The following is a 14,337-nucleotide window of genomic DNA, read 5'->3' on the forward strand; positions in this document are numbered from 1 at the left end:
CAATGCACACCTTGATGGGAGGCAGCATTCAGCACGGCCAGAAATTGGCCACCTTATTCATATACCTGGAGTTGTTCAGGGTCTGACTGAACACATCGTTCTATAGGATGTGAGGGGGAGTGGGGAAAGCCTCATGAAAATGAGACAGGACGGTGTTGCAGAACTGGCGGAGAGTATCAAACTGCATTTTCCTCTGTAGAGTCGCTGCCTGGCTACAAAGTGGCTGCTGCTACAGATGGCAGCCAGAGCGGATATACCAGGCAGGCTCCGCCAGCTTCCCCCTGACACTGAGAGCTGTGCAGGAGTGAACGGCGCCCGGGGAGGAACCGGACCGGCATTATTCTCCGCTGGCAGCTGACTGAGAAGACTGCGCGTCCTCGCCGCGGTGTCCGGACTAAGTCCGCACGGACCGGCAGCAGCGCAGGGCAGGATCGGCTTCCCCGACACAAGTGTGAAGTTGAGTCGCACAAGTGTGAAGCCGAGCACCGGCGTGTCCTCCACTCATATTCCTCCATACAATACTGCGCTCACCTCTGAAGTATTAATGGGCCTGCTGCCAAAAAACGGGCAAAGTGGCTGCGGGCCGCACCGGACGCTCCCCACCCTTGATGTAAAAGCTCCAAAACATAAAAAAAACTATATAAATGTGGTATTGTTGCAATCGTACTGACCCGAGGAATAAAGCTGCCATATCAATTTTACCACATGCGAAACGGCATAGAAAAAAAAATGTTTGAGTTGCTGGTTTTTGTTCATTCTGCCTCTCCAAAAATCGGAATAGAAAGCGATCAAAAAATTTAATGTGCCCGAAAAACATCAACTTGTCCGACAAAAAAAACAAAGCCCTCACATGACTGTGTCAGCAGAAATATGGAAAAATTATAGCTCTCCGAATGTGGCTATGCAAAAACTAGTTTTTGCAACAAAAAAGAGCGACTTTTAGTGTGAGTGACAGCTGCCAAACATAAAAACCCGATATAAATCTGGTATCGCTGTAATCGTACCAACCCAAAGAATAAAGTCGTCTAATCACTTATACTGCACAAGGAATGGCGAAAAAAATAAGTAAAACCAATCCTTCACCATCTGTTGATTTGTTGTCACGCTCGGACACATGTAAGTCCGGCAGATGACCCACCATAGAAATAAGACGAGAAGGAAAAAGGAGAGGCAGGCCCATATGGTAGGGAGCAGTGGATGGGACCCCTCTTGACACCAACCTGTGCCTGTCCCTAGGCATCCATAATGCCTTATCTGGGTCCTTTCCCTCGTTGCCGTCACATACCTAGTACCTGACTGTCACCTTTATGTACCCTGATTAGTGCACTGGCTTGCAAGGATGGTAGCATCACCACTGCAGATAGTAACACACAGGGGAAGAGATGAACAGGGGTCTGACAAAAAGAAAACTACTCAGCTTAGGCTTTGCTGCTAAGCTTCCCAGCAGCAGAGTAAATGGCAGTAAGATAGCAGAACTCCCACATCAGCGACACCACTGTCACAGACGAGCTCCACACACCTAGCTGGTCTGCATAGAACAAAAACTCTATAACTGACAATCAGCTGATGGGTCAGGTAACTATTCAAAGGGAGTGGTTACAAACCAATATCAGCTGACCAGCCTAAAAGACAACTTACATCAAGAGACTGACATTAACTTGCTGCACCAAAAGGAAAAAACAATGTTTACATTTCAGCAGACCCAGAGCTGCCACAAATTTGTTAATTATTTGTGACATTTGTTCATTTTGCCTCCCAAAGTTTGCAGTAAGGCTCAGCTCACATTTATCCTGTGCTCTACACTGAGCGCTTACATCAAGGTTTCTATGTAAATCTCTGAAATGAAAGGTTCCATATAATGAGGCAAATGGAGGCACTGTGGACGCAGTCTGGCCTAAGATCGACGGTGTCCACTTTTCTAGGTGTGCATAAAAGCGTGTTCTGCCACAGAGCAAACTTTTCTAGGAAAATCTGTGCTTCAGGAGGCAAATAGTGCTCCATCCCTCCCGAGTCTCACCGTGTGGCTAAGCAGTACTGTACAGCCACATGTGGGGTATTGCCACGTTCAGCAGGAATTCTTTGACAAATTTTGGTGCCATTTTTACATATTTACCCCGGTGAAAATGTAAAATCTGGGGCTGAAACAAATTTTTTTTGTGGTAAATAAGTAATTATTTTTTCTTCACTGCCCAATGGTATAAAATTCTGTGACACACCTGTGGTGTCAATATGATCACTGCACCCTTAGATGAATTTATTGAGAGGTACAGTTTGTAAAATGAGGTCACTTATGGGGAATTCTGCTGTTCTTGTACCTCAGTGGTTCTCCCAGAGGGTAATGGCAGCTGCAAACCATAACAGTAAAATCTGGACTGTAATATGGCGATCCTTCCCTTCTGAGCTTTGCACTGTGCCTGAAAAGTATTTCCCGATTACATGTAGTGCATTGGCAGAATCAGAAAAAATCGCACAACAAACTGAAACGTCCATTTTTCCTATTAACCCTTAGAAAAATTAAAAATGTGGGGCCAAAGCAACATTTTAGTGGAGAAAATATAATGAATTTTTCTTCACTACCCAATGGTATAAATTTCTGTGAGGCACATGTGGTGTCAGCATGCTCACTGCACACCTAGATGAATTCATTGAGATGTTTAATTTGTAAAATGTTGTCACTTATAGGGCGTTTATGCTGTTCTGGTACCTCAAGGGCTCAGTCAATGTGACATGGCACCCTCAAACCATTCCAGCCAAATCTGAACTTCAATATGGCGCTTCTTCCCTTTTGAGCTTTGCGCTGTGCCTCAAAAGTAGTTTTCTACAACACATGGAGATTGGTACTCTCAGGAGAAATTGTGCAACTAAGTTCGGGGTTCATTTTCTCCTTTTACCCTTTTGAAAATATAAAAATGGGGCTAAAAGATAGATTTTTTTACTTTCACATCTCTACATTATAAACTTCTGTGAAGCATCTTGGGTTCAAGGTGCTCATCACACATCAAGATAAGTTCCTTTAGGGGTCTAGTTTCTAAAATGTGATCATTTGTGGGGGTTTCCACTGTTTTGGCACATGAGGGGGTCTCCAAACCTGACATGGTGTCCGCTCTCAATTGCAGCTAATTGTCACAACTGATTGTTGTCAGGTGATCCGGGACCAGGGGCTCTTTTCCTGTCCCTAATGCTAGGGAACGCCTTAGCTTGCCTTGTTGCCCGGGTTACTTCTGAAGGTGAAGATGCCGGGGCCACGTAGTTTGCCTTGCCTCCAGAATCTTCCCTTCGTATGTACCATTCCCCTACCCAGGAAAGAGGGGAGTAGCAGTGCACCGCAGTACACCAACCAGACGAACAAGGTAGCACAAATGGGTGAAACGAAAAATACCAGGCATACAAATATACACTCACATATAACAGATGAATGCATCAGAGAGTGGAGGTTAGGGTAAAACCAAAGTAGGAGACGAAAGGGAATTACACTCACTAAACCAGTCACAGATAAATCCACGAAACTGCCTACTCTTGTAACCACCAACTACTATCCTCCCAGCCATGCAGCATAAGCTAACTCTGACAATGTGTGTCAGTTAGCACCCAGATTATATAGGGGATAAAAGTGGCTAACCGTGATCAGCTGAGAGCCATGGATCCCAGAGCTCTCAACATGGCAGATTAACCCTTGTCCTGTAAAAAAAAATTATACTTTTTAAAAAGAAGGTGAAGTGCTTCTATTTAGTGCAGGAGTTGGAGCAATCCGATGCTGCGGTCTTCTGGTTCCTCTCTGTTGTAGTAACCTCTTGATACCAATTTTGTGCTCAAAATGTATAACAGTACTCCTTCCCTTCCGAGCCCTGCCTTGTGCCCAAAAAGTGTTTTTCCCCCACATATGGGGCATCGGCATGCTCAAGAGAAATTGCAGAACAGATGTTATAATCCATTTTCTCCTGATACCCATGTGAAAATAAAAAAAGTTGGTTCTAAAACAAAATTTTTGTGAAAAAAGTTAAATGTTTGTTTTTTCTTTCCACATTGCTTCAGTTCCTGTGAAGCATCTTAAGTATTTATAAACTTCTTGAATGTGGTTTTGAGCACCTTGAGGGGTGCAGATTTGAGTACGGTGTCACTTTTGGGTATTTTCTGTCCTATAGACCCCTCAAAGTCCCTTCAAATGCGGGCCATAAGAAATGGTTTTGTAAATTTTGTTGGAAAAATTAGAAATTGCTCATTAAATTTTAAACCTTTTAACTTTCTAACAAAAAAATTAAAGTAGACATGTGGGAAATGTTATTTTTCAAGTATTTTGTGTGACACAACTCTCAGATTTAAGGCCATAAAAATTCAAAATTTGCAAAATACTCTCAAAATCAGCTGAATCATTGAAGCATTCCAGAGATATTACCTTACAAAGTGACACTGTTCAGATTTAAAAAATGAGGCCCTGTCATTAACGTACAAAGTACCTCGGTCCTTAAGGGGTTAATCAAGTTTTCTAATAAAGTCAAGTTGTTTTTTTTTACCAGAAACAAGAAACTACCTTTTCTTAGAGAGAGGGGGATGTCTGCAGCACTGAGGAGAAGCAAAGTGCTGCCGAGAAATGTAGCTTTGGCAATGTAAGAATAAGACGATCCTTTCAGCTATGTGAAGTTGGGTGCACAGAAAGGCAAAAAGAGATGAAAAAATACACTAAAGTACCATAAAAAACTTATTTTGTGCTTAGTCTGTATATTGGCAGTAAATACACATTCACTGTGCTTTTTGAAAAATAAAGTGATTTTTTATTTGTCATTTAGGTTATGATGAATTCAGTGCAGTGGACTTCAGTGGAACATTTTTTGTGAACACAGATCGGGATGATGATTATGCTGGCTTTGTGTTTGGTTATCAGTCTAGCAGCAGGTTTTATGTTCTCATGTGGAAACAAATCACACAGAAATACTGGGAAGATACACCATCCAGGGCCTATGGTACCTCTGGAGTTTCCATTAAAGTTGTCAATTCTACAACAGGCACTGGCGAACACTTAAGAAATGCTCTTTGGCATACTGGAAATACACCAGGAGAGGTATAAATGCATTTAATATATAACTATTGTTACCTAAGTTTATGTTTTTCTTACATTTTGTGCTAACGGCATGAAACATAACTTTTTTTAGGTTAGAACATTGTGGCATGATCCCAAGAATATAGGCTGGAAAGATTATACTGCGTATAGGTGGCATCTAACTCACAGACCCAAGACTGGTTATATCAGGTAAGAAATCTGCAATGTGAATTCTGTTTTTCTGTTCTGTCATAGTGAAGAAAAACATAATTAAAACAGTGACAGATTTATCTCACAATGGACACCTGTGGGTTTGGTTGCAAGCTGAATTATTTTTTCCTGTAAAATGAGATGAAATCTGCAATCTAGAGTCAAGTCAAGGCCTCTATCAGATATCAATACATCCTAGTTTTCCACTGGAACTTTAGAAGTATCCTTAACATATTAGATTATTAGTGGATAGCTACATTTTTGGCAATATTTAATCTCTACAGGTGGGTTTCAGTTTACTAGTAGGGAAAAGTCAGACAACTGTATAACTCGGACGAGGATCACAACAGAATGCTTGGACTAGCCACGGTTCTCCTGACCCATACATGACTGCTGCATAGAAATGCATGCTGTCACGCTCAGGTCAGGAGAGCTGACGACTAGTGTTGAGCGATACCGTCCGATACTTGAAAGTATCGGTATCGGAAAGTATCGGCCGATACCGGCAAAGCATCGGATCCAATCCGATACCGATACCAATACAAGTCAATGGGACTCAAGTATCGGACGGTATCCCTGATGGTTCCCAGGGTCTGAAGGAGAGGAAACTCTCCTTCAGGCCCTGGGATCCATATTAATGTGTAAAAGAAAGAATTAAAATAAAAAATATTGCTATACTCACCTCTCCGACGCAGCCTGGACCTCACCGAGGGAACCGGCAGCGTTCTTTGCTTAAAATGCGCGCGTTTACTTCCTTACGTGAAGTCCCGGCTTGTGATTGGTCGCGTGCCGCCCATGTGGCCGCGACGCGACCAATCACAGCAAGCCGTGACGTAATTTCAGGTCCTTCAGGATTTTAAAATTACGTTCCGGCTTTGTGATTGGTCGCGTCGCGGTCACATGGGCGACGCGACCAATCACAAGCCGTGACGTCACGGGAGGCTGGACACGCGCGCATTTTAAAATTTTAAAATGCGCGCGTGTCCTGCCTCCCGTGACGTCACGGCTTGTGATTGGTCGCGTCGCCCATGTGACCGCGACGCGACCAATCACAAGCCGGAACGTAATTTTAAAATCCTGAAGGACCTAAAATTACGTCATGGCTTGCTGTGATTGGTCGCGTCGCGGCCACATGGGCGGCACGCGACCAATCACAAGCCGGGACGTCACGGGAGGCAGGACACGCGCGCATTTTAAAATGCGCGCGTGTCCAGCCTCCCGTGACGTCACGGCTTGTGATTGGTCGCGTCGCCCATGTGACCGCGACGCGACCAATCACAAAGCCGGAACGTAATTTTAAAATCCTGAAGGACCTGAAATTACGTCACGGCTTGCTGTGATTGGTCGCGTCGCGGCCACATGGGCGGCACGCGACCAATCACAAGCCGGGACTTCACGTAAGGAAGTAAACCCGCGAATTTTAAGCAAACAACGCTGCCGGTTCCCTCGGTGAGGTCCAGGCTGCGTCGGAGAGGTGAGTATAGCAATATTTTTTATTTTAATTCTTTATTTTACACATTAATGTTGTTTCGATACCGATACCCGATACCACAAAAATATCGGATCTCGGTATCGGAATTCCGATACAGCAAATATCGGCCGATACCCGATACTTGCGGTATCGGAATGCTCAACACTACTGACGACCAGGCTAAGCATTGCGATCTCCTTCCTAGTTATACGGCTGTCTGACTCTTCCCTAAGCTTCAGGATTAAACTAAGCTTGGACCATTCACATGATTACGGTACAAAAAATGAGAAATAACAGCATGAAATTAAAGACGACTTTTCACCATTTTTTTTCTTGTTGAAAAAATGCCTCTTACATATCCCACAGATAATGTCCACCCTACAAGGTTACCCACAATAAATATTAATTGTCCCAAGAAAGTGCGGTAACTTATATTAATTGTAGCATTTGTCTGTCAGATCCCTTTGTCCCGACTCGTTACCTCCCTCACAGTTCTGGAGTTCATCAGTGGACCATATATGAAGGGGGACCTCAATGGATCCAAGGGCTGGATGGTTTGGAGCACCATCCAGCCCTTGGTTTCAATGAGGTCTCCTTTCATATATGATCCCCTGATGAACCCCAGAACTGTGAGGAGGGAATTGTATCATGACAAAGGGATCTTACTTTTTTGGAACAATGTATATTTATTGTGGATAACCTGGTAGGGTGGACATTATGTGAGGGATATGCAATCATAGATCCACCTTAATAACTGGCTTAGTTTAGTGTATACACCTTGACATTGTGGGTATTTCCTGACAAACATGCTGTCACGGGGGTACTGGGTAGACTAAGGCTGATTACCCGGGCCCCTGCGATATCCCTCAGGCTAGGGAAACCCTGTCTGTCCCTTTCCCAGAAGTTACACTAAAGGTGTGCATGTCTGGGCCGCCAGGCCTGACCCTGACTTCTGTTTCAGCCCTAAGCTGAAACCACCACCCACCACCCAGTGAGGAGAACACACACCAATCCCTACAGAAAGCACAGACAGGGAAAACTGAAAATCGCACCACGCTGCAGACACACAGGAATACACTATGATGTGCACAGGGCAAAACAAATACAAATATAGGAAGGAGGAATATGACAAAGGATAATACACCACCAGATACGATATTCCTACAACAAGACCACCACTCCAGACCGGGATCACTAGGCACAAAGCACAAGCTATAATCGGCAACGCCCAAAGTCCAGCACAACTATTTAAAGGCCGTGGGCGTGACCCAGCCTCCAACCTGATTACCAGCTAGATTAACCCCAAACAAGCTGGATAAAGTCTAGCCGACGCCACTGAGCGTGTAGTGGACGTATGTGGAATTACCGCTGTCTGTCGGACGCCCTAGTGTGAACAGCTTCCGACATGACAGTACCCCGCCTTCTATGAGGGACCCCAGGGCCCTCACGACTTATAGGACCCGGCTTGTCCGGATGGCGGCGGTGAAACATACTGACCAGCCGGTCCGCATGTATTTCCGAGGCTGGTACCCAGGACCTCTCTTCCGGCCCATAACCACGCCAGTGTACCAGGTATTGTAATGTGCGGCGCACTACTCGAGAGTCAACCACCTTGGAGACTTCAAACTCAAAATTGCCATCCACCAAGACTGGAGGTGGCATAGGCGCTGTGTCCACAGAACCCACCACCTTTTTTAATAAAGATCTGTGGAACACGTTGTGTATTTTATATATCGTAGGGAGCGCCAAACGGTAGGCTACCAGGTTAATGATGGCGGCAACCCTAAATGGACCAATAAACCTTGGACCCAATTTCAAGGATGGAATCTTGAGTTTTATGTTTTTTTGTGGACAACCACACCCAGTCACCCACACTCAGGTCCGGACCTGTCACACGTTTACTGTCAGCCACTCGTTTGTACCTTGCACCTACGCTTAGCAAGCGCTGTTTCACTCTCCTCCAAATAGATGACAGTTGTGCTCCTAACTGGTCCTCCTCCGGGACGCCAGTAGAGCCCCCCTGACGCAGAATACAAGACTGAGGATGGAGCCCGTAAACACAAAAGAACGGGGACTCCCCAGACGATTCCTAACGGTAATTATAGCAAACTCAGCCAAAGGAAGGAACGTCGACCACTCCTCCTGATTGTCAGAAACAAAACAGCGTAAATACTGCTCCAAATTCTGGTTCATGCGCTCGGTCTGACCATTTGACTGAGGATGAAACGCAGAAGAATGCGACAACTTGATCCCCAGCCGTGAGCAAAAAGCTTTCCAAAATTTTGCCACAAACTGAGTACCCCTATCAGACACGATGTCAGACGGGACCCCGTGAAGTCTGACCACCTCCTGCACAAATACCTGAGCCAGAGTCTTAGCGTTAGGCAACGAAGGCAAAGACACAAAGTGCGACATCTTTGAGAACTGATCAACAACCACCAGAATGACCGTGTTCCCAGCAGAGGAGGGCAAATCTGTGATAAAATCCATGGAAATCTCCGTCCATGGCCTACTGGGTACCCCGAGAGGATGTAGTGTGCCAGCAGGACGAGAGCGGGACGTCTTAGCCCTAGCGCACGTGGTACATGCTGACACGTACGAGACCACGTCCTGTCGGATTTTGGGCCACCAAAACCGACGTGACACCAACTCCAAGGTACCCCTAACCCCTGGATGGCCAGCCAGGACAGCATCATGATGCTCACCCAACACCTTTAGGTGAAGATGGAGCTGTACAAACGATTTGTTAATGGGAAGCTCTGGTGGTACCTCCTCCTGAGCCTCGGCAATCTCAGCCTCAACCTCTGTCGTGAGAGCCGAGACCACAACACCCTTTTGGAGAATGGGTACCCGATCTTCCCTAGGTTCTCCCCCCGGAAAACACCTGGACAAAGCATCTGCCTTAGTGTTCTTAGACCCAGGTCGGTACGTAACAAAAAAGTTGGACTGCGTGAAAAACAATGCCCAGCGAGCCTGCCTGGGGACAGACGCTTGGCTGACTCCAAATACAGCAGATTTTTATGGTCGGTGATAACTGTAGCCTGATGAACCGACCCCTCCAAAAAGTGTCACCATTCCTCAAAAGCCAACTTGATAGCCAACAACTCCCTGTTGCCGATATCGTAATTACGTTCGGCAGACGACAGCTTCTTGGAAAAGTAGGCGCAAGGACGCAACTCGCCCAAGGATGAGCCTTGTGACAGCACCGCCCCCACTCCAACCTCAGACGCATCGACTTCCACGGTAAATGGTTTTGATACGTCTGGTTGCACCAGAATGGGGGCCGAAGCAAAACTGTTCTTCAGAAATTCAAATGCGCGCACAGCAGCCTGAGGCCAGGCGGAGAAATTGGTACCCTTTTTCGTCATGTCAGTAAGCGGTTTAGCAATGGTAGAAAAATCTTTGATAAACTTTCTATAATAGTTGGAAAACCCAAGGAACTGCTGGAGTGCTTTTAGGTTATCAGGCCGTTCCCAATGCAGCACCGCTTGCACCTTAGCGGCGTCCATTTTAAACCCTGAAGCAGACACAATATAACCCAAGAAAGGCAACTCCTGAACCGAAAATACACATTTCTCAAGTTTTGCATAGAGCTTATTTTCCTGCCTCACATGCTCTAAATGAGTATCACGGTCGCATGAACAAATGAGAATGTCATCTAGGTACACAATAACGAATTTCCCCAGAACATGCGAGAATACAAAATTTATGAAATGTTGAAAAACTGCAGGCGCATTTGTCAACCCAAATGGCATCACCAAATTTTCAAAATGACCCTCAGGAGTATTGAAAGCCGTCTTCCACTCATCACCTTGACAGACTCTTATGAGGTTGTATGCCCCCCTGAGGTCAAGCTTGAAAAACCACTTAGCACCAGCCACCTGGTTGAACAAATCAGGTATCAGTGGCATAGGGTATGGATCATGAACCGTAATCTGGTTTAACTCCCTGAAATCCAGACACGGGCGTAGTCCGCCATCTTTCTTTTTAATGAAGAAGAACCCCGCTGCCACCGGTGAGGACGAAGGCCTGATGTGCCCTTTGCTCAGACTCTCAGCAATGTAGTCTTTTAAAGCTTGCCTCTCAGGACCAGAGATGTTGAACATCCTTGCTTTCGGCAATTTGGCCCCTGGTTTAAACCTAATAGTACAGTCATAGGGGCGATGTGGTGGCAATTCTGAGCAACCCTTCTCTGAGAACACATCCGCGAAATCCAGCAGTGACTCAGGAATGCTTGGAGTGACAGCGGACACACATGTGGCCAGGCAATTCTCCTGGCAAAATCCGCTCCACTGAATTATGTCCTGAGTTTTCCAGTCAATAACCAGGTTGTGCATAGATAACCATGGAAAACCCAGAACCATTTGTGCAGGAAGATTACTGAGCACCCTACATGTAACCTGCTCAGAATGTAGGACCCCAATGTGGAGTTTAACCTCAGCCACAAACTCAGTAATCTCCCCCTGTAGGAGAGGGCTAGCATTGATGGTGACCACCCGGATAGGATGAAGCAATTTTTCGACCGTGAACCCGGCCGTGCTTGCAAACCCCTCATCAATGAGATTAGTGGCCGAACCACTATCCACAAAAACAGTGATTGGCAGCTCTCTGCCAGCAACTATAACTCTGGCAGGGAGGATACATTGAGAGACCACCATGGAGGATATGCATAAGCTCAGATTGGCCTCCTCCACACCCTCTGAGCTTAGTAGTTTTCCGCCGTTGCGCTTTTCTTAGCAAACAGCGGACAAGCATTTACATAATGCCTCTTTTTACCACAGCAAAAACAGGCTCCCTGCTTCCTGATCGAGGGGGCTTGATGACATGACACCCCTGCGATTTGCATAGGCTCTGTGGGCTCACCTGCAGCAACCTCACGTGCACCTATGACCTCTCCCATAGGCGGGGTCTCTAGCGCCCCCTGACGCAAACGGCGATCAATGCGGACAACAAGACTCATGGCAGACTCTAGAGAAGCAGGAGTCTCATACATCAGAAGGGCTTGTTTAACCCTTCTTGAAACCCCACATACAAACTGACTCCGCAGCGCCGGGTCATTCCATTGTGTGTCCTCCGCCCAGTGGCGAAATTCAGAACAGTAATCCTCCGCCATTCGCTCCCCCTGGCGGAGAGCGCGTATTTTAGATTCTGCTAGAGCCAATCTGTCAGGATCATCATATATGAGTCCAAGAGCAGAAAAAAAACTCCACTGAGTTAAATGCAGCTGAATCAGAAGGTAATGAAAATGCCCATGCTTGGGGGTCTCCGTTCAGTAATGACAAAACCAAGCCCACATGCTGAGCCTCAATACCTGAGGAAAGCGGGCGCATACGAAAATATAATTGCAAGCTTCACGGAAAACAAGAAATTTACTGCGTTCCCCAGCAAACCTCTCAGGTAAAGGGATTTTTGGCTCTGCAACTCTACCTGCAATTTCCACTTGCACATTAGCTACCACAAGACCCTGTTGCTGAACTGCCCCCTTCAATTCAGTGACCTGTAAGGACAGCGCCTTCAACTGGCGGGTTATGGAAGTCATGGGATCCATGACATACAAAAAAATATATATTTTTTTCTTTTGGGCCGATTATAATGTCACGGGGGTACTGGGTAGACTAAGGCTGATTACCCGGGCCCCTGCGATATCCCTCAGGCTAGGGAAACCCTGTCTGTCCCTTTCCCAGAAGTTACACTAAAGGTGTGCATGTCTGGGCCGCCAGGCCTGACCCTGACTCCTGTTTCAGCCCTAAGCTGAAACCACCACCCACCACCCAGTGAGGAGAACACACACCAATCCCTACAGAAAGCACAGACAGGGAAAACTGAAAATCGCACCACGCGACGCCCAAAGTCCAGCACGACTATTTACAGGCCGTGGGCGTGACCCAGCCTCCAACCTGATTACCAGCTAGGTTAACCCCGAGCAAGCTGGATAAAGTCTAGCTGACGCCACTGAGCATGTAGTGGACGTATGTGGCATTACCGCTGTCTGTCGGATGCCTTAGTGTGAACAGCGTCCGACATGACACATGCTTGAATAGTTGCAGTGTTTAAACTGCTTTATCTGAAACAAGATAATTAGCCTATATAATATAATAATAATAATAATATAATAATAATATATAATATAATATATATATACTTTGACATTTTTATACACCCACTATCTTAGTTACCTTCTTACCTGCTAATTTAGACTCCCATGAGGACAGTTTATTAAGTTTAGTATGTGTTTATATTAATGTTTTGTATGTATGTACAGCATAGGGGACTCTTAGGCTACTTTCACACTAGCGTTAACTGCAATACGTCGCAAATGCGTCATTTGCCGAAAAAACGCATCCTGCAAAAGTGCTTGCAGGATGCGTTTTTTCAGCATTGACTAACATTAGCGACGCATTTGCGATGCATTGCCACACGTCGCAACCGTCGTGCGATGGTTGCGCAGTGTTGTGGCAGACCGTCGGGACCAAAAAACGTTACATGTAACGTTTTTTGCTCCCGATAGTCCACTTTTTCCGACCGCGCATGCGCGGCCGGAACTCTGCCCCCACCTCCCCACACTTCCCCGCACCTCACAATGGGGCAGCAGATGCACTGGAAAAATGCATCCGCTGCACCCGTTGTGCGGCAGAGACAACGCTAGTGTCGGTGACCTCGGCCCGACACACTGCGACGAACAGAGCCCGACGCTAGTGTGAAAGAAGCCTAAGGGTTTCAGTGTCTGCTGACATTGAGCAGGAGCGCTATGTCAACTATTTAGTGTGCCAACCTCCGCAGTCAGGCAGGTGAACAGCTCTATAAGGCCTATTAGGATCTGATAGTATTTTTTGCACAAGTTACACTGCTATTATAACTAAACCCATCTTGAGTCCAATTTTAAGGGTTTTGTATATTGTGAGAGGTTGACTCACTCAGCTGCTTCCAAAGGAAGAAACAGACACACTTCTTGTGGTAAAACACCTGCTGGTTTATTATAGAACAGCATAAACTATAGCAAGGTTCAGCAAAGTAAACATGGCCTTTCTGGCATAATGGCAAAACAAAAAGATAATGTATAGCAAAGTTCATATGTCTGAGGGGTTTGCCCTCTCTTGCCACCATATGTCTTTAGCTCCACCTGGAGCCATATCTGGAGTCTCTCCCCTCCAAACCACAGCACACGAAGGAAAAAATACAGTGGCTGTACATTTAACATCCCAGCCACACCCTTGATGTGGAGATATGGTGAGTAGGCGTCCCGCCCATCTCTTACTTATTCACCTACAAACCCGTCCCATAATACGGCTGATTAACTTCTTCAGCACACGCTGAAGAGAATCTTATGGGTTTCTAAATCACAGAAGAAAGCAATCCCCTCCTATACCATGCCAGTGACCCTCTCACAATATATATTTATATACTTTTAAATTACTCCCATTAAAAGTAATTTTGTAAAAGGTTTTTTCTTCTAGTTGGTTCAAATATGTTTATTGTTCCTCTCCCTCCTAATGAGATATTTTGTCATATTGGAGACCGTCCAACAGTCTTCACATGTCACACTTGTTTCACCTTCTACGCTGTCCCTGGTCTTTTCTGACAGCTCATCATCTGATACCATGATTTCCATTCCCGAAGTTTT

At 45.8% G+C, this 14,337-nt stretch overlaps 1 protein-coding gene across 1 annotated transcript in view; it reads left to right on the forward strand.

The window, feature by feature from the left end:
* THBS2 (thrombospondin 2) overlaps positions 1 to 14,337 on the forward strand; it is a 471,688-nt gene that overhangs the window by 404,647 nt on the left and 52,704 nt on the right. The window contains exons 19-20 of the mRNA XM_077283271.1: positions 4,785 to 5,056; positions 5,148 to 5,245. Coding sequence (XP_077139386.1) covers positions 4,785 to 5,056; positions 5,148 to 5,245 — 370 coding nt within the window. The remainder of the gene's footprint in view (positions 1 to 4,784; positions 5,057 to 5,147; positions 5,246 to 14,337) is intronic.

Source organism: Ranitomeya variabilis, chromosome 2 (assembly GCF_051348905.1).
Source record: "Ranitomeya variabilis isolate aRanVar5 chromosome 2, aRanVar5.hap1, whole genome shotgun sequence".
NCBI lineage: Eukaryota > Metazoa > Chordata > Amphibia > Anura > Dendrobatidae > Ranitomeya > Ranitomeya variabilis.